The following is a 21,851-nucleotide window of genomic DNA, read 5'->3' on the forward strand; positions in this document are numbered from 1 at the left end:
TCACATTAAAACAAAAAAAATTGGGCTAACTTTACTGTTTCATTTTTTTTTTTATTCATTGCAGTGTATTTTTCCCCAAAAAATGCGTTTGAAAGACCGCTGTGCAAATACAGTGTGACAAAATACTACAGCAATTTACATTTTATACCCTAGGGTCTCTGCTAAAATATATAATGTTTGGGGGTTCCAAGTAATTTTCTAGCAAAAAATATTGATTTTAACTTAACAAACAAGTGTCAGAAAAAGATTTAGACTTTAACCACTTGCTTACTGGGCACTTAAACCCACCTCATGCCCAGACCAATTTTCAGCTTTCAGCGCTGATGCACTTTGAATGACAATTGCGCGGGCATACAACACTGTACCCAAATGAAATTTTTATCATTTTTTTCCCACAAATAGAGCTTTCTTTTGGTGATATTTAATTACAGCTGGGAGTTTTATTTTTTGCTAAACAAACAAAAAAAGATGCAAAAAAAAAAAAATCATGTTTAATAGTTTGTTATAAAATTTTGCAAACAGGTCATTTTTCTCCTTCATTGAAGTGCGCTGATGAGGCGGCACTGATAGGCTGCACTGGTGGGCACTGATAGGCTGCACTGGTGGGCACTGATAGGCATAGTTAAGGCGGCACTAATAGGCACAGATAAGGCGGCACCAATGGGCACAGATAAGGCGGCACAGATGGGCACAGATAAGGCGGCACCGATGGGCACAGATAAGGCGGCACAGATGGGTGGCACAGATGGGTGGCACTAAGGGGCACTGATAGGTACCACTGATAGATGGGACTGATGGGCACTGATAGGTGGCACTGCTGGGCACTGATGGGCGGCACTGCTGGGCACTGATGGGCACTGGCAGATGACACTGATGGGCACGGATATGTGGCACTGGGGTGCAGCACCTTTGTTGAGGCAGATTGTGGGCACTGCTGGGTGGCACTGTGGGCACTGCTGGGTGGCACTGACAGGGGGGGCACTTATTTTTTAATGATGTTTAGTGATGAGGGGGCAGGTGGGCACTGCCAGGGGGCAGGTGGGCACTGGCAGGGCTGGCTGTGATCGGGACTGCACAGTGGTGTAGTGGTTAGCACTCTCACCTAGCAGTAAAAAGGGTCGCTGGTTCAAATCCCAATCACGACACTACCTGCCTGGAGTTTGCATGTTCTCCCTGTGCCTGCGTGGGTTTCCTCCGGGTATTCCGGTTTCCTCTCACACTCCAAAGACATGCAGGTAGGTTAATTGGCTTCTATATAAAATTGGCCCTAGTATATGTAGTATAGGACCTTGGATTGTGGGTTCCTTGAGGGTAGGGACCAATGTGAGTGTGAAATGTACTGGGATAGGGACAAATGTAGACACTTACTCAGGTTGAACTGGATGGACTGGTGTCTTTATTCAACCTTACTAACTATGTAACTATGTAACTATGCGACTGATGTCCCGATCACGGCCGCCGGTGATCGGCTCTTTCTTTTTCTCCTCGCGCTGTCAGCCCGAGGAGGAATAATAGCTGATTACCGGCTCCGTTATATCACATGATCAGCTGTCATTGGCTGACAGCTGATCACGTGATAAGGGGTCGGGATCGACCCCTTGCTCGGATCGGTGATCAGGCGAGTCTCAGACTCGCCGATCACAGAGCGCGCCGCGCCCCTCAGGGGGCGCGCAGGCCGCTCTTGCACGGGACAACGTCAACAGACGTAGTCCCGGCAAAGGAGATCCGCGCTGTAGCCGTCATTCGGCTATAGCGCGGGTCTCAAGTGGTTAAAGAGGGGTTCCCACTTAAAAAAAAAAAGAATTAAAAGTCAGCAGCAACAAATACTACAGCTGCTGACTTTTCATAATCAGACACTTACCTGTCCTGGAGTCCAGCGATGCGGGGGATCGAAGCCCTGCTCGTCCCCCCCCACTCCGCTCGGCGGCGCCAGCATTTTAACTGTGGGCACCCACTGCACACGCGCGAACTGCATGCCGTCACTGGCCGCGCAATCATCTGGGACCGGTCACATGTCCCAGATGATTGACAAGAGGGAGGGGGGAAGAGGCGATCTCCCTTCCTGCTCCAAGGGAAGTGACGTCAGGAGCGCAGGCTCAGCAGGAGGCAGACTACGAGGGACCCCCTAGCAACAGGCATTTAGAGGTGAGTAAAAAAAAAAATATATATTTTTTTTTTTCAGCACATTAATACATTTTTTTTGGGGGGGTGGAACTCCACTTTAAGTGGTTAAACTTCCTGCATTTACAGTTGTTTCAAAACTTGGCAGACTGCCTGGATTTTTCTTTTTCATACAGAAATTGATCCCTTTGATTTAAGAAGAAAAAGTTAGTTACAATGTTTCATGTTAAAAAAAATTGGCAGACTGCCGGGATGTTTTCTTTTGACAGCTGAGTGAGCAGGTAAGTGTTTCCATTGCCTCTTGTCAAAACAGTTTTGCCACCAGGGGTCACCAGGACAAACAAAGAGTGGATTCTCTGGACAGCAATACATATATGACACATTATAACACCTTACTATTCTAGCCAACACTAAAAATTTATGGCTTTAGACACACTCTGAAGTGAATTTGTGGAAACAGAAATATCATATTTTATGTGTAGAAATAACTGCCTGGTTTACAGAGTTTGCAAACCTTAAACAAGGCAATTTAAAGGCACACGGGGAAGAATTAAAAAGTAGAATGTGCATAGTCATTTCTTTCAGCCGAGTATGTCTACCCAAAAGAAAAGAACTGATCAACTCCCATGATATTATACAGGATTTATATACCGCCAACAGTTTGCATGAAATAGGTGCTAATCCTTCTATCCTTTCTGTAGTCTGTGCTTTAGTCAGCATAGTATACAGTGCCTCGAAAAAGTATTTTCCACATTTTGTCATGTTACAACCAAAAACGTAAAATGTATTTTATTGGGAATTTCATGTGATAGATCAACACAAAGTGGCACATAATTGTGAAGTGGAAGGAAAATGATAAATGCTTTTTTTTTGCAAATAAATATCTGAAAAGTGTGGCATGCATTTGTATTCAGTCCCCTTTACTCTGATGCCCCTAGCTAAAATCAAAATGCTTGGCCTAAAAAGAAAAACACTACGTGTGGTTGAAAACCAACACTGCATATCACCCTGAACACACCATCTCCACCGTGAAACATGGTGGTGGCAGAATCAAGTTGTGGGGATGCTTTTCTTCAGCAGGGAAAGGGAATCTGATCAGAGTTGATGGGAAAATGGATGGAACCCAATACAAGGCAATCTTAGAAGAAAACCTGTTGGAGTCAACAGCCTGTTGAGACTGGGCAGAGGTTCACCTTCCAGCAGGACAACGACCCTAAACATACAGCCAGAGCTACAATGGAATGGTTTAGATCAAAGCATATTCATGTGTTAGAATGGCAGAGTCAAAGTCCAGACCTAAATCCAATTTAGAATCTGTGGCGAGACTTGAAAATTGCTGTTCACAGACGCTCTCCATCCATCTGACAGATCTTGAGCTAGTTTGCAAAGAAGAAAGGGCAAAAATGTCACTCTAGATGTGCAAAGCTGGTAGAGACATCCCCAAAAAGACTTGCAGCTGTAATTGCAGTGAAAGGTGGTTCTGCAAAGTATTGACAGATTGGGGGGGGGGGCTGAATACAAATGTACGCCACACTTTTCACATATTTGTAAATCATTTTGAAAACCCATTTATCATTTTCCTTCCACTTCACAAATATGTGCCACTTTGTGTTGTTCTATCACATAAAATCCGAATAAAATACATTTACATTTTTGGTTGTAACATGACAAAATGTGGAAAGGTTCAAGAGGTATACTTTTTCAACGCACTGTAATAGACGGCCAAAGACACAAAGTATGAGAAGGGTGACTACTCATTTTATCCTAATTCAGCGAAATTAAAGGGGTTGTAACCCTACGGAATACAAAAAAACCTGCAAGACAAAAGCATAATGAGCTAGTATGCATTGCATACTAGCTCATTATGAAATACTTACCTTAGAGCAATGGTAGACATTAGGAAAGTGATCATAACACAGAGGGCCCCTTCACACAGTTGTGCGAACACTCCTGATGTCTCCTTTGTTTAAAAGCCCATATAGACTGGGGACATTGAGTCCCTGATCTGCATGTTACCTTGATCGGATTCTAGAGTCTCAAAGCTGGAAGTGCTCAAAGCTGAATAATTCTGGGTTCATTCAGTACAGCTGAGACTTGTGAATAAGAGATTACCACCCTGAATCTAACTGCTCACCAAGGAGCACCCTACAAAAAATGTCCAGAGAAAACACTTTGTCCCTTTTGGCATGAGTGTTCTGATTCTAGGATAAAGCAAAGTGAAAACAATCGATACACTGCTACAATAATAGTAGAAATCTTTCTATATTTCTTCAAACCAAGAAATCAATGTCCTGTCTGATCGGTAATTGCTGGGAAATCAGAAGCTTTGGTACTTGAAAGGGAACTACCTCTCAAGTGTGTGCACCAAATAGTTCAAAGAAAAGAAACAGCAAGCCGTGGCAAAACAGAAGCCCTTTCTCACTGGGGCGGTGCGGGCGTCGGCGGTACCGTCGTTTTAGCGCCCAAAAAAGGGTTAAAACGGCCCGCAAAGCACCGCTGCAGCAACGCTTTGTCGGCGGTATAGCCACGCTGCCCCATTGATTTCAATGTGTAGGAGCAGTTTAGGAGCGGTAAATACACCGCTCTTTCACCACTCCAAAGAAATGCGGCTAGCAGGACTTTTTTCACTGTCCTGCCAGCGCACTGCTCCAGTGTGAAAGCCCTCCGGCCATCAAGTCTGCCAAAAGCACGTAGGAAATTTCATTTCTATCTGATGAGACCAAGCTTTAACTTTTTGGCAATGATTCCAAAAAGTATGTCTGCTGCAAAACAACCACTGCACAACTCCAAAAAACACCATACTCACAGTGAAGCATGGCTGTGGCAGCATTATGCTTTGGAGCTATTCTTTTTTCAGCTGGATCTGGGGTTTTAGTCAAGGTGGAGGGACTTATGAACTGTTCCAAATATCAATCAATTGGGGCACAAAAGCTGAAGAATCCAAAGAATGGATTCACCAGAAGATGATCAAAGTTTTGGAATGGCCCAGCCAGAGCCCAGACCTGAATCCAACTGAAAATCTGTGGGGTGACCTGAAGATGGCTGTGCACTGGAGATGTCCCCACAACCTGTCAGATTTGGAACACTCTTGGCAAGGAAAAGTGAGCAAATATGTGCTATGCTGATAGACTCCTACCCCAAAAAACTGAAAAAAACCCCCCAAAAACAAAGACATCAAATTAAAATTGGATTCAGCAAAGTATTACTTTAAGGATGTGCATATTTATACAACCACATTATTACAGAAGTGATTTATTTTGGTCAGATTTTTTTACATCTCAAAAACCAGGCAATTTTTACAAATCTTTAGATTATGACCCAAATTTCAGCGTTAACTTGGTAAGCATCTTTCACATGTTAAACAAATGCGGTTGTCACCACTATTTTTATTAAAACGTTTGGAAGCACGTTTTATTGGTTGGCTGACAGTGAAAGGGTCATTTTTTTTATATCCCTTGCAGTGAAAGGCTCGTCTCATTTGTACCTTTCTTAGTGGACCTTTTCTTTTCATGATGCAGTTCATGAATTCATAGGGGATGATTTACTAAAGGCAAACAGACTACTAATTTTGCAGGCTAAGTTTGCCTTTGCAAAGGAATTTTCCTTAGAGCTTAGTGAATGAGGTGTAGCTCTTCTGACTTGCATCATCCAATCACATGCAAGCAAAAAAAGCTATTTTTAAAATATTCTTTGCATGCGATTAGGTATTTTATGCAAAGTGAAAATTCACCACATTCACAAAGCTCGGGAAAAGAAAATTCTTTGCACAGTGCACCTTCCCTTGCAAAGTGAACAGCCTATTTGCCTTTAGTAAAGCAACCCCATAGTGACAATAGTCCCAAATTATCTTCTTCCACTGTACCTTGGCGACATAGCAGGTCTACTTTTTCTGCTCATCGTTCTTTTGACCGTAGATATCTAGACTGATTTGGTTTAATGTGTAATATTGCTGACCGTGGTCAAAATATGCTGACATCTTCCAGAGAAATGTCAAAGACATCAAATGAGCGAGCCAAATGCTGTAAACTACACGAGTCGTGGAAACCTGACCTGAGGAAGAATAAATTGTGCAGCACTCTGTGGTGTTCTCACCGAGATATCTGATCCATAAGTTAAGTAACCTTCACTTCTCCTTATTGTCCCAACTAATGGACTGTAATTGTTACACCTAATTACAACTCTTCGGCTTCCACAAGAGATGGAATGAAGCCAGGCATTGATGGAGGATGGGGCAAGGTTTGAAAAAAAAAAATCTTACGTCATAAAAAACAGAGGCAGGTGTCTGTTTAAAGTAATCAAAGCATAATGTCTAGATCTAGGCAATGAGACCAAATCCAATTCAGATTCATTGTGAGTGATGTTACTGCTAGAATCAGTACCCAACCTATAGGTCAGAGGATGTTTACTTATTTTTAAGAAGCTTTTGTGGTTGGGATTTTGCTTTGTGACAGGTTCTCTTTAAAATACATCCATCCTGTTCCATCCAGCTCATTCACATTTCTTTTCTATATGAATAATGTATTTAGAACCCACAACATAGGAAAGCACAGGTCAATTGTGCCTTGTTATTAGAAATAAAAGAATCCACTTCTACTTTAAAGTAAGTACCATGACAATTGATGTTTCTATACCTGCTAGCATTGCTGATTGATAAAACGAACCACGTACCAAATCCATTTATACTATGCTATGTGTTTAATCACTTATACTTGCCCATTATTTAAGTGCTTCCTCAAGGGTAGTTGATAAGTGTAAAGAAAATTGGCCTAATAATGGACAAAAACACTATCCCAGTTATCAAAAGTGATGTGATGTGGAAATAAAAAAAAAAAAAGATTAAATCTGCCCAAAGACTTCAGGTGACAATTAATGCAGGCTCAAGGTGGCTGAATGAAGGGCAGACTACATGTGGAGTGCTCTAAAGCTGGCTACACATTATACAATTTGTTTGTGCAATTTTCCTTTAGATTTAGCTTCAACGATGTAGTGTAAGGGCCTGCCTGATTGCATACAATTTGAAAGTGTTTAGGTTTGGCCTCATATTATAAAGGGGCTTCAATTTTCACCTGGTCTTCCTTCAGATCCATGGCCTCCAGCTACATGAGTGGTCGGGGGCATGATTATGACCCTCTTGAGCATGCATGCGGGAGCTGCTGTTTCCAGCATGGGCTCTAAAGGTCCGGGGCACAGTATACTGGACCTTCAGAGCACATGCGCTGGTGACATCACCGGCTGCATACACTCTGAATATCTCCTAAACAGTGCAAGTTTAGGATATATTCACAGTATCTACAGGTAAGCCTTATTACAGGCTTACCTGTAGGTAAAGATGAAAAAGTGGGTTTACTACACTTTATCAAAATGTGAGAAGCAGGGACAACCTCATCTATTTGGATATTGTGTAAGACCCCACATTTTTAGATTCCCATACAAAGCTAATCAACTGTACAAAATTGTTAACAGTCAGTTTTAGATATAATCAGTTATTGGCAATGCACAAATGAGAACTTGGGCACACCCAGAAGATTGGCATTTCTGAAAGTTATGGTTTCCCAGCAGACTTTGGGTGATCACTTCTAAAAACATATTCACACCACAGTGTGCATTGTGGTGTACTGCAATACCATTCACAATGAATGGCACCACAGTGCACCAACACATGTAACACAAGGTTTGGGTCTTGCAGTGGGTAGCTGGAAAGGTGAGTATATATACTCTTCTTTAACAGGTATGCCATTGAGTAGCCTTTTTCCTGTTAACAGTTCAGTGTAAATAAAAAAATAAAAAAATGAAAAGCAATGCATTGTGGATCAATTTTTCGAAGGGCGGTAGAGAGTCACTCTTGTAGAGCCTTTTGAGATAAGACAGCAAACAGATTTAGCAAAACACTTTCATGGCGTATTTAAAGAACCAAATGGAGCAAATAAAAAATATTTATTTTTAGGATTTACATTCACTTTAATATGGATTACTGAGGGGGAAAAAAAGCAAAATTATTCAGCTGTGATCGAGTTCCATGACAATGTATGCATTTTAATGAAGTGTACAAAAACCTTTTCCAGCTGATGCATCTTTTACCTTATCTGCTAATCACAATGTTATGCAGTCAGTATAGGTGGAATTTACATTAATGAAGAAGGGTCATGTCAGCCAGCACCGCATGGTATGCTGTAATAACTGTATTCAAATGATTTCACAATACAAATAATGGTCAGTGGAAGTGCAATGACAGCCAGCTGACTCCATGCACCTCAACGGACAGCAATCTCCCCCTGTTAGCTTCCCACCTAGCTTACACCAAGCAGTCGCTTATATGAAAGCTATGATAATACCAAAAATTAAAACTAAGCCCAGGTTCACACTGACTGTGGGTTATGCCGCGTACACACGATCAAAAAATCCGGTGGAAAAGTTCCGGCAAACTCAAGTCCGCCGGACAATCCGCCCGTGTGTAGTCTCCGGCGGACTTTTTTTACCCAAAAGAACTTAGAAAGTATTTTTGCACTCCAATCTTCCTGCTGGACTTGCATTTTGGCGGACAATCCGGCCGTGTGAGTGCCAGTCCGCCGTACTTTTGAAATGAACGGACTTTTCCCGCCCGGAGAAAAGTCTGCTCATTTTGAGCGCGTCTCCAGGTAGCCGGGGCCAGCGAAGGAGGCGTCGCTGGCCCCGTCACCTGGTATGGACTTAAAGGGGAACCCCAACGGCGAAAAAAAAACGGCGTGGGGGTCCCCCCCAGGTCCACATCAGACACTTGTCGGAGCACGCTACCCGGCCGGCCAGGAAAGGGGGGGGACGAGCGAGCGGCGCCCCCTCCTGAGCTGTACCAGGCCGCATGCCCTCAACATGGGGGGTGCCTTGGGGAAAGGGGGGCCGCGCGGTCCCCCCACCCCAAAGCACCTTGTCCCCATGTTGATGAGGACAAGGGCCTCTTCCCGACAACCCTGGCTGTTGGTTGTCGGGGTCTGTGGGCGGGAGGCTTATCGGAATCCGGGAGCCCCCTTTAATAAGGTGGCCCTCGGAATACCGGCCCTCCACCCTATGTGAATGAGTATGGGGTACAATGTACCCCTACCCAATCATCTGTAAAAAAAAAAAAAACACAACACACAAGGGTTAAAATCGTTTATTGCACAGCTCCGGGGGTCTTCCGTCTTCGGGGGTCTTCTCGCCGGACTCCTCCGCTATCTTCTGCTAGCTCTTTTGCTAGCGGGGAAACCCGGCTTTCTTCTTCGACCCCGCCCTCTTCTTCCGACTTCGGGAGTCTTGTCCCCCTCTTCGGTTCTTCTTGCCGGGCCACCGCGCCTTCTTCTAGCTCTTTTACAGGCGGTGGCCCGGTCTTCTGTCGCCGCTTTCGCCGTCTTATATAGGGACATCACCGGATGATGTTCCCTGCGTCGCGTCTGTACCATTGTGAGCGGAGGATGCGACAAGGCAACATCTGAAGAGAAGAACAGAAGACGCCGAAAGTGGCGACAGAAGACCGGGCCACCGCCTGTAAAAGAGCTAGAAGAAGGCGCGGTGGCCCGGCAAGAAGAACCGAAGAGGGGGACAAGACCCCCGAAGTCGGAAGAAGAGGGTGGCGGCGAAGAAGAAAGCCGGGCTCCTCCGCTAGCGAAAGAGCTAGCAGAAGATAGCGGAGGAGTCCGACGAGAAGACCCCCGAAGACGGAAGACCCCCGGAGCTGTGCAATAAACTATTTTAACCCTTGTGTGTTGTGTTTTTTTTTTACAGGTGAATGGGTAGGGGTACATTGTACCCCATACTCATTCACATAGGGTGGGGGGCCAGTATCCGGTATTCCGATAAGTCCCCCGTACGCAGACCCCGACAACCAATGGCCAGGGTTGTCGGGAAGAGGCCCTTGTCCTCATCAACATGGGGACAAGGTGCTTTGGGGTGGGGGCCCCCCCTTTCCCCAAGGCACCCCCCCATGTTGAGGGCATGCGGCCTGGTACGGCTCAGGAGGGCGGGCGCTCGCTCGTCCCCCCCCCCTTTCCTGGCCGGCCGGGTAGCGTGCTCGGACAAGGATCTGATGTGGACCTGGGTGGGACCCCCACGCCGATTTTTTCAGTGTTGGGGTTCCCCTTTAAGTCCATACCAGGTGACGGGGCCAGCGACGCCTCCTTCGCTGGCCCCGTCTACCTGGAGACGCGCTCAAAATGAGCGGACTTTCCTCCGCGTGTGTGGGCGAGTCCGGTCATTTCAAAAGTATGGGGGATAGTCCGGCGGACTTAATACGCCGTATTAGTCTGCTGAAAAAGTGCCGTGTGTGGGCAAGTAGCCCGTTCAGAAAGTCCGCCGGATCGTCGGCTACGTGTGTACGCACTGGGCACTGGTTCCAGAGTTCAGTTCCTTTTATAGTTTTTTTGTAAAGCCCCTTTCACACCAGGGCGGTGGGTGCATTGGCGGTAAACTGTTTTTAGCGGCGCTTTACCGCCAATTTCCCTGCGCTATTTGGCAGCTAGTGGGATGCTTTTACCCCACGCTAACGGCCGAGAAAGGGTTAAAACCATCCGCAGCATTGCTGGTAGTATAGCTGCGCTGCCCATTTATTTCAATGAACAGGAGCGGTGGAGAAACGGTATACACATTGCTCCTTCACTCCTTCGCTCCAAAGATGCTGCTAGCAGGTCTTTTTTTGGTGTCCTGCCAGCGCACCATTCCAGTGTGAAAGCCCTTGGGGCTTTCACATTGGAGACACAGAAGCAGCTCTTTCAGGGCGCTTTGCAGGCGCTATTTTAAGCGATGTAGCGCCTGCAAAGCACCCTAGTGTGAAAGGGGCCTTAATGTTGAAAACCAAGCAATTTCCTGGTACACAATTTTTTTTTCTAAAATATATTAATGCCAGGTTGCAGTCTGTATTTAGACATTAGAAAAAATTAGGCCTTTGTGTGCCACCAGTGACCTGCGTGTCTAATCTTCTGCAAGGAACCCTTTTCACAATGTTCCGTTAAAAAAAACACGGTAAAAACACAAATGCGTTTTGGATGCATTTATTGATGCATTTTCTGGTTGCCTGACTGTGAAACATGGACATGTGACTCAAAAAGCAAAACAAAGTACCTGCTCCCCCCCCCCCCCAAAAAAAAATGATGCATGTAAGGGTGCAAAGAGTGCTTAAAGCGGAAGTTCCACTTTTGGGTGGAACGCCCCTTTAAGGAATGCCTGAAAAGATTCAGCATAGAAAGATTTGTCAGTACACCTGAACCATCCTGGGACCACCTGCTTCACTTCGTCATCAGTGCACCACAGAAAGATTAGTCTGTTCAATTTCACAAGTTATGTGTTGATAATCCAGGAGCAGGAATTCCACACACTGAATGTTCACAGGAATGACTGCTGTGGGCTGGGAACCCCCACAGCCAGTATCATCACTGACGGACGTACGGCCATCTTTGAAACTTTTACACCATTCAAATGTCTTACTGCAGCTGAGTGTCTCATCACCGTACTGTGCTTCAAGTCTTCTGTGGAAATCCACGGGTTTTACGCCTTCATTCACAAGAAACTTCATTGCAACTCGCTGTTCCATGTAAGCACTAATACGGTTGACTGCCATCTTGATAAAGATCCCTTTCGCACTGCTAGCATGCCACGTTAGCGGTAAAGTGCCCCTAGTTTTAAGCGTTGCTTTTAACTCCGCTAGTGGCCAAGGAAAGAGTTAAAAGCGCTCGCAAATCGCAGCCGCGATTTGGCAACGCTGCCCATTGATTTCAATGGCAGGGGCGGTATGGGAGATGGGTATACATCACTCCAAAGATGCTGCTTGCAGGACTTTTTTTTTTTCAGTCCTGCAAAAGCACCACCCCAGTGTGAGAGTACTCGGGCTTTCACGCTGGGGCTGCAGGGGACGTGTTTTCAGGCGCTATTTTTAGCCCTATAGCACCTGAAAAATGCCTCAGCGTGAAAGGGGTCTAAGGGTCTCAGGACTGGCCTGTGACATGTTCCCCACCTATCAGTAATGGGACACACTTGCCACTTACTACTGCGTGTAGTAATACCATGCTAGAATCCCTTTTTATACCTGTAAAATTCAAAGTTTGACTTGAACGCCCCAATTTCATGCTAATATCAGCTAGCTTAATTGTACCAGAACCACCAAGCACAAATTCAAGACATTTTATTCATGCTGTATCAGTTTATCCATTAGTAACATTTCTGCAATATATCTGAACTGGAGGCTGTTTTTTCAAGTCTAATGGGGTAATTGTAATAAAATCATATCAGATTAATTTCATAGGCACTCAATTCATAAAAAAAAAAAAAAAAAAAAAATAGGTCAATATTTTTGGAGCACTGTATTATCGGAATATGGCAATGCTTTCTCTGCCTTCCTGCTTCGTGAGGTGCTGTAATGAGCGGACTCTGGCAGAGGATTCCGGGGAACTGATATGTCCAATTCTCTGCAGGCCTCAATCCACAAGTCTCCATAACTAAAGCAGGAAGAACTCCTATTATCACAGCACCAGGAACAGTTTTAGGCACTTTACTTTCATTGGTATTAAAAAAATAAAAAATACAGTATGTTATATTTTGAGTTTAGGCCCACTTGCTCCACTAGTACTATATGAGCATTATAATACAGTTGTTATTTACATAACTGATGTCCTGTAAAACAGGGTAAAGGGCTTTAACAATTATAGACAAGGCAGTTATGATGACATGATCTTTTTATCCTTACCTCTGAGATTTTATTGAACTGGTTATTACATTGGCTACACTTCTCCGCAGTCTCCAGGGCACACTTGTAGTTATCCACAAAGGCCTTGTATATTCCCAGTTGACTGACCTGATAAAGAAAATGACAAAGTGAAGGTCACGCACAAAGCTACAAAATAGTTGATTACCAGAAACATGCATCTCTTCCTTTGGGGCCGTCGGAACATATCAAAGCAATAGCCACAAGAAATAAACCATCAATTCAGATTGTGAAATGGAGTTTAACTGGGTTTCTATGACAACAGATATTGGCAATGGTTTGAAGAAGTCTATGACTCATTTGATGTCACTCAGTGCCCCTCTACAAGGTTGTTATATGTTGTTAAAGTACTCAAGGAACCCTATGTGCTGTGCCATGGGTATTGTTTACTCCAATAATGGCGATAAAAATGAACATTCGGACAGTAGAGTCCATATTTTGGTGTTTTCAGTATAGAAGATTAAAGCTGAAGCCTAGGTATGATCTTTATTGCATGGATACATTGGTCCAGTACACCCCTCACATTTTAGTAAATATTTTATTATATCTTTTCATGTGACAAGACTGAAGAAATTACACTTTTCTTCAATGTAAAGTAGTTACAGCTTGTATAACAGTGCCAATTTGTTGTCCCCTCAAAATAATGCAACACACAGCCATTAAATTCTAAACTGCTGGCAACAAAAGTGATTATACCCCTAAGTGAAATTGTCCAAATTGAGCCCAAAGTGTCAATATTTTGTGTGGCCACCATTATTTTCCAGCACTGCCTTAACCCTTTTGGGCATGGAGTTCACCAGAGCTTCACAGGTTGCCACTGGAGTCCTCTTCCACTCCTCCATGACGAAATCACGGAGCTGGTGGATGTTAGAGACCCTGCGCTCCTCCACCTTCCATTTGTGGATGCCACACAGATGCTCAATAGGGTTTAGGTCTGGAGACAAGCTTGGCCAGTCCATCACCTTTCCCTTGCTTCTTTAGCAAGGCAGTGGTCGTCTTAGAGGTGTGTTTGGGGTCGTTATGTTGGAATGGTGCCTAGTCTCCGAAGGGAGGGGGGGTCATGCTCTGCTTCAGTATGTATTCAGAATGTATTTGTCTTTGTACTCCTCACCTGCTTGCCGCCACATTGATTCACACCATCAGAACCAAATAAGTTTATCTTGGCCTCATCAGAACAAAGGACATGGTTCCAGTAATCCAAGTCCTTAGTCTGCTTGGCTTCAGTAAACTGTTTGTGGGCTTTCTTGTACATCATCTTTAGAAGAGGCTTCCTTCAGGGACAGCCAGCCATGCAGACCAATTTGATGCAGTGTGCGGTATATGGTCTGAGCACTGACAGGCTGACCCCCCACCCCTTCAACCTCTGCAGCAATGCTGGCAGCACTCATATGTCTATTTCCCAAAGCCAACCTCTGGATATGACGCTGACCACGTGCACTCAACTTCTTTGGTCGACCATGGGGAGGCCTGTCCTGTCAAACCGTTGTATGGTCTTGGCCACTGTGCTGCAGCTCAGTTTCAGGGTCTTGGAAACCTTCTTATAGCCTAGGCCATCTTTATGTAGATAAACCATTTTTTTTCAGATTCTCAGAGAGTTCTTTGCCATGAGGAGCCATGTTGAACTTCCAGTGACCAGTATGAGATGATGAGAGCGATAACACCAAATTTAACACACCTGCTTCCCCATTCACACCTGAGACCTTGTAACACTGTCACATGACATCAGGGAGGGAAAATTTCTAATTGGGCCCAATTTAGGCATTTTCACTTAGGGGTGTACTCACTTTTGTTGCCAGCAGTTTAGACATTATTACCTGTGTGTTGAGTTATTTTGAAGGGACAGCAAATTTACAGTTATACAAGCTGTACACTCACTACTTTATATTGTAGCAAAGTTTCATTTCTTCAGTGTTGTCACATGAAAAGATATAATAAAATATTTAGAAAAATGTGAGGGGTGTACTTTTGTGAGATACTGTAAGTATACATATCTGATGCACATTGAAGACAAGGTGTAGATCATGATGTCACTGCCCCATCTCTGCGCCTCGTCCAATAAGAGAACACACCGAATTAATAAAAAAAAAACAATGCATTTTGTAAAGAATGGTGGTGCCACGCAAGCGACCCCCTGTGCTCACTACAAAGAAGGAAAGGTGCTCAGCACAGGACCGGGAAGACTGCAGCAATAACTGTAGCAGCATGGACTAATACCATGAATGTAACCAACCCCAGCAGTCCCCCAGGTATGAGATATGCATACTTAGATGAACCAATGTAACTATGCAATAAAGATTAAACCTAGACTTTGGCTTTATGGGCAGAAGTTTTTAGTGTGTTCACAATTTTGATCCAAAGACCTGCTATTGCCCATTCCAGTCTTCCCAGATGGTGGATGGGGAAAGCCATCAGCATGTTCTGACATGAAAACTGTTCAGAGAAACAATTAGCTGGTCAGACATCACATTGAACCATAGATGAATTCTATGCACAGTTAAAATAAATAGAGATTTATCAGCCAAATGAGTCGTAATTGTGTTGAGGCAATATTTTGATCCAACCAGGCTGGCGACCTGATATTTCTCTACTCCGATAAAAAAAGTATTGATCACTAACTCACCCCAGGCTGCGAGCGGACAATAAGACAAGTAATAAAAAAATGAGGTCATCATTGTGCTCTTCCCTCCTGTAGGAATATTCATACTGCTAACTGACAGCAATGCTAAGCAATGGAGCCCCGGCTGGCTCAGGGTGTTAACCTTCCCTAACCCAGTGTGAGTGCTATGTGCTGGGGTTACAGGAGGCTGATGTCAGGGCTTATTGAAGTATTTATGCTTGTTAAATATAAAAATAGTCATTTACGTTTTTTCATAAAGTGATAACTAGAATAAATATGTTGTATCTGCCTGCTTTAAAAAATTTAAACCAAAATGGCAGGATCTGTGTGATCCGGGCAGTGGAGGAGGCAGCAGAAAGTGGCAGCTTACTGCAAAGGTATTTGAAAGCATTTTTTGTGGTATGTAGGTGTTTTAATGGAGATGTTTACTTTTTGCAAAAAAATTATGAATGCACATTTTTTTGCAGGTAAAAAAATGTGCATTTATTATTTATTTTTTTGGAGCCTTTAAAGCATCTGCTGATCGCTGGTGCCATGCAGGTCTCCAGTAGAGCCAGTGTATCTGCTTCCCCATACATCCTGTATGGCTAAGAAAATACAATGTGACAGGAAGCACGAATGAACTATCATGGCACTCCTGCACCATGGTAGTTCATTGAAAACTACAGGCCAACAGCCACAAAAGCTCCTGGACCTTGTAGTATTCTATGCCCAGAGCCCTGTCAATCAGTGACATGGCTGGGTGAACCCCCACTCAGCCACTTTTAAAAATTGTGACAGCTAGCAGAGATGGAGAAGAACCCCACTAACTGTCAAAAACCTGAGCGTTTTGTAGCTTGAAGCCTGGAGCTATAATATGCTGGTCAATTATTCTCAATTAGGCGGCACAGTGGTGTAGTGGTTAGCCCTCTCACCTAGCAGTAAGAAGGGTCGCTGGTTCAAATCCCAACCACGACACTACCTGCCTGGAGTTTGCATGTTCTCCCTTTGCCTGCGTGGGTTTCCTCCGGGTACTCCGGTTTCCTCCCACAATCCAAAGACATGCAGGTAGGTTAATTGGCTTCTGTCCAAAATTGGCCCTAGTATATGAACAGGGACCTTGGATTGTGGGCTTCTTGAGGGTAGGGACCAACATGAGTGTGCAGTGTACAGGGATAGGGACAATTGTAGACACTCAGGTTGAACTGGATGGACTGGTGTCTTTATTCAACCTAACAAACTATGAACTATGACTAGGACTACAATTATTCTCTATGGAGATGGTTCACATCTCCACTCCAAAATGCCTGAAGCTAGAAGCTCCAAAACGCCTGAAGCTCAAACAAGTTCTTTTTACACAGATTACAGGCGTTTTTATTCTTTTTACATTGGTTACCATTTGACCTGTACAAAATCATGGCAAAAATGCAGCAGTTGCAACAAAGTCGCAGCAAAATGACAGCAAAAAAAGGCGGTAAAAATCCCTGCAAAAACGTGCGACTTTCTGCCTGAAACCGAAACGCTCAGGTATGAATGCAGACTCACAGCGGGGATCAGGGAGGTGCGGGGGTCGGTCCATTCGTAACATGTTACACCCCGAATATGGATGTGACGTGTTACGAAAGGAAAACTTATTCTTTAAACATCAATTTTAGGTAAAAAGGAAGTCTACGTGAAACCTAATACAGAATGGGGAACCAAGTCATCCAGGGTAACCAGGAACTGACTTCAAAAATCAAACCTTTTAAATTAGCCAAAACGGTTTAGGGTACTGTTTCTAGATGTCAGCATGGACTGATCCACAACATGTCTTCCTGCAGAAAGGACAGCAAGCTTCAGAAGTAAATGGAATTTGATGGAAAATTTGATTAGAAATTGACACATAATGATATCCTTATGCTCCAAATATGATCCATACACATCCCTAACTTCATGGCCCTGTAATCCTTTTTTCATAAAATCGTTACTTGCTGTGTTTTTCTGCCTCCCAATGTTCTCCAATAATTTCTGGACCCCCTCTCTTTTTCCCCCTCATGTTAGTTGAGGTCATGGGCACTACTCTATAAACACCTCATAGACAATAGTCCATCTGGGGAGCAAGCAAGAGGGTGGCTACATTACTGCATACACCGGGACCATGGAGAACGACCACAGCCATCCTCTAACAGAATGGCAGATGACAGCAAAAAAAAAAAAAAAATTGGAAATTTAGAGGCCAAGAGCAAGAGGATACTTTTATTTTTCTTGGTTGAAGGGTTAGCTCACCTGTACAAAAAAATTAAAAGCCAAACACTGGACCCTCCCTTACGTCCCTGCTGTACTCACCTCTGGGGCTGCTGAAGTGTGAGTGCCCCTGTGTTCCAAGAATCTTAAAAGAGAAGTATGGGTTTTTTTTTTTTAAGATTCATACTTACCTAGGTGGATGCAGCAGCAGTCCTTTGCTGCATCTGTCCCCTTCCAGCTCTAACAAAGAGAACTGAGTGATCACACACCGCCGACCACTCGGTTCTTACAGTTCCATGAGCAGAGAGCTGGTGACTGTCAGTCACTGCCCTCTGCTCTGCCCCCTCTTCTCTCACTGGATTGCTGGGCTGTGGAGCAGCCGGCTAAGACTCTATTCATACTTGAGCTGAGCGTCTTTGGTCATCATCTTTTTTTTCTTTGCATTTCTACAATGCAAAGATGTCTATTGGGGCCAAAAACAGTTGAAGATGTTAGCTCAAAAGAAGCTCATGTACTTTTCTGAACTACAAGCTTCAAGAGACAGCGCTTAGACCTCATGTACACTGCTGCTAGTAAACAGATGTTTAGGAGCAGTTGGGTGTTTTTTCAGCCGCCCCTGAACTTTCCTCTGTGTTACCCTATCATTTCATGTACACAGGGTAGTTTATAATCGTTTCTAGGCAGTTGAGTTTAGAAGCATTTTTTTTAAAGCAAAAAAAAAAATGCATTCAGGACGGATGTTTAGAAGCATTTGAAACAGCAAACGCCTGTAACAGCTTTTAAAACACGTGTAAATGTGGTAACTCGCGTTTAGCCGTGTTTCAGTTACAGGCGTTTCAAATTTTTGACTATTTGAAAAAACGCTTCTAAACTCAAACGCCACTAAACGCGGCAAAGCTGAAGTTTTTAAACATCGTTTACCATCTGTTACGTTAAATCATTCAGGAGAGGTTGTAAAACGCCCCGTGTACGTTAAAGCCTAGGTGTAAACAGGCACAATTGAAAACCATGGGGTTTTGGATGTTTTTTAACGTTTTAGAGCTTTAAGCTACAAAACACAGGTGTGAATGAGGCCTTACACAATAGTAACTATTTGATCTAAGCTGCATTGCGTATATCCATCACTTGTTTTCCAAAATGCAAATGCAATAAAAGATCAGATTGCTTACTTTGTATATGCTTGGACCTCAGCTGCAGAATACTGGTCCCGTGAACACTTCCTGCAATCACCTATAGAGGAACTCCACTCTATGTGGGCAAACAACCATTCAGAACCACCAACTGGCAATTTCCTTTACACAAGTGAGCCTAAAGGGGACCTAAACTGAGGGAAATACTTAGGCAACCATTGCTAAAGTTTTCTGTGAAAACACTAGTTTGCAGGCTATTATTATTCAACAAAATACTGACACAAGGGGTGATCCTTTTTCCAACTCAGTGATTCTGTTTTTGAATTTTTTTTTCTAAGATGTTGGTGTTCTATCTTTCACTTGGCTATTATAAGTTGCACTAGTAAATGCAGCCGGATAAAATAAAACTGTGTGTCTTAATTTCAGGCTGCAAAGCAACAAAATTTATTTTAAGGGGGGGAGGGGGGGGTGATTCTTTTCTATACTCGCTGTATTTTTGAAGACCAGGGAAACCATTTCCATAAGGATAAACAGTACATAAATGTAGGCATACTTCCCATCAATGCAAGCAGTTTCTTTTTTAATTGATAATTGGCCTACCCACACAGAAGAAAGGATGGACCATAAGAGATCCTAGGGTTCATATGTTGCTGGGAACTAAAACAGCAAACGATAAAGCTTAAAATTATACTAAACACACTGTATAAATTGCATTGCCCCTTCTATTCATGTGGATAATGGCACTATACATTTTTTTTAATAAAAAAAAATAAAAAAATCAAAGTACCGCTTTCCTAATCGATATACAGCTGTGCTTAAGATGGCGCTGCCTAACCCCTGGAAAAAAGTTTTTTAAAGTTTCTTTAAACAGTGTTGGATCTGGCTGCACTTGTCTATGGATTCTGAGGAGAAGGCGGCATAAAGGAGTAGCGGTCTGGTGGAATTACTCAAGGCTCATTTAATCTGGAATTGTGGTGAGTTTGAACCCCAGAGGGGTGTGTGACCCACGGGTGGAGTAATCTGGTGGAAGGGTGCACATTCGACAGACAACTATTGATATCACCATCTGTGTCTGGACTCTCCTTTTTCTCTTAAAAACACCATCTGATGTCGTTATTAAGAGATGATTATTTTGGTTGTTTTATCATTTAAAAATATTTTTTAGTCCGGTCATTTTAATTTGACAGGAGCGCCGCTAATGATAAAAGCTATTGGATGATTTTTATATCAGTATTTGCATTTGTCATAGAGAGGATATACAGCTGTCACATGACCCAGATCTTTCCCAGCCTGTCTGCAGGGAAACATAAGCAGGAGGAGCTTCTAGTCCTCTGCTGCTGGTTACATGTTCAAAACAAAACACATATATTTGAAATTAAATCTTTATTGTTTCGTGAAAGAAAAATGGTAGGGCAAATTTCCGCCAGTCACAGGCTGTGTCATGCCCCTCCAACCTGTGTCTTAGAATATGTGGGAGGTTAATCCATTAATCTACATGTAATATCCCTCCCCCATTGTGTTTAGCTGGTTAGTGGGCACAATAGGGAGGGAGGGAGTGGGCACAATAGGGAGGGAGGGAGTGGGCAAGGTGGGGAGTTAGCGGTCATTTACCACTGTGTATACACCCACAGGTGTGACTCTATAGTCACATGGGCTGCTCAGATGTTATAGGGAAGAAGTACTCAGCATAGAAACTCACTGAAAACTGAGCATGTGCAGAGTTGGAACCACAGCTGCAAATCCCTAGCTTAAATGGGGACATGAACAGAAGGTGGGGATAGAGAGCAGCAGCATCAACCAGTTTTTTTGCAGAATACAGAACACAAATCTCATAGTGACTGAGTATGAACAGCATGTAATACATCATTTATTGATAGCTTTTATGATGTGGGTTTAGTGACACTTTAAACTCTTTCTCTTTTATGGTAAAAAAGGAAAAATGAACTGCGTCAGTGCACCTCTATTTGTGACAAAGGAATCTGATTTTTATTTTTGCTCGGTTACGAGCGATGCTCAAATCTTTTGTATTCATCACAGACACTTGACTGGCCATTTGTATTCATTTTTAGTACATTCACTGCTAGGTAATTGCACAATAATGGTCTAGTTTCCTTTCCGAAAAACATCCAGCTTCAATGGATTGCAATGATTAATACAAGGTGGTCAGAAACAAACTTCCCCATGAGAAAAAAAAATCTGTGGCTATGTACTGAGCCCTACTGTGCCCAATAAATCTGTCTTAGAATCGGCCATCGGTTGAGAACCTTGCATTGAAAACGTGGCATGGTACCCAAACTACCAACTAATAGGCTTTTGGCCTAAAAAGACACTCATATTACTGATATTCTTTCAAAACATACATTTTTATTGTAGTCATACATTATGTGTCTTTGAGTGACTGACCTGGAATATGTCAGAGTGAAGTCAGAACTGTTTGGGCCAGGGACTCAAAGCATTGAAGCCACAGAGTTAGCAAGACAAGCAAAAAATATATTTTCAGAGGAAAGGCCTTATATAATGGCCGCATTCATATTTTTCAGTGTTTTCCTTTACTTCGTGCAGCCAGGTTGATGCTAGTACAAGCTCTGGTCTAAACAAAGTCTTTACTCTGTATTAGTAGTAGTGTAAGGCTAACACCCCTTTCACACCAGGGCGTTTTGCAGGCGCTATAGCGTTAGAAATAGCGCCTGCAATCCGCCCTAAAGAAGCTGCACCATTGTATGCAGTGTGAAAGCCCCGAGGGCTTTCACACTATAGCGGTGCGCTGGCAGGACGTCAGGGAAAAGTCCCGCGAGCAGCTTCTTTGGAGCGGTGAAGGAGCGGTGTGTTTACCGCTCCTCCACCGCTGCTCCCCACTGAAATCAATGGGGCAGCGCTGTATTACTGCCGGCAAAACTCCGCTATTGCGGCGTATTGCCGTCGGTTTTAACCCTTTCGCGGCCGCTAGCAGGGGGAAAAAGCACCCCGCTAGCGGCCGAAATGCGCCGCAAATCCGGCGGTAAAACACCGCCAAAAATAGCGGCGTTTTACCGCCGACGCAATGGGCGGTGTGGTGTGAAAGGGGTCTTAGTGTTAGTGC

General features: G+C 43.7%; 1 protein-coding gene across 4 annotated transcripts in view; it reads right to left on the minus strand.

Annotated features, from left to right (window-relative positions):
* ABR (ABR activator of RhoGEF and GTPase) overlaps positions 1-21,851 on the minus strand; it is a 608,507-nt gene that overhangs the window by 185,610 nt on the left and 401,046 nt on the right. For all 4 annotated transcript variants that reach the window (XM_077480318.1, XM_077480319.1, XM_077480320.1 and 1 more), the window contains one exon: positions 12,806-12,913. In XM_077480318.1, the coding sequence (XP_077336444.1) occupies positions 12,806-12,913 (108 nt within the window). The remainder of the gene's footprint in view (positions 1-12,805; positions 12,914-21,851) is intronic.

The sequence above is a fragment of the Lithobates pipiens genome, unplaced genomic scaffold (assembly GCF_037356315.1).
Source record: "Lithobates pipiens isolate NorthernLeopardFrog02 unplaced genomic scaffold, aLitPip1_a1.2 Scaffold_16, whole genome shotgun sequence".
Lineage (NCBI taxonomy): Eukaryota > Metazoa > Chordata > Amphibia > Anura > Ranidae > Lithobates > Lithobates pipiens.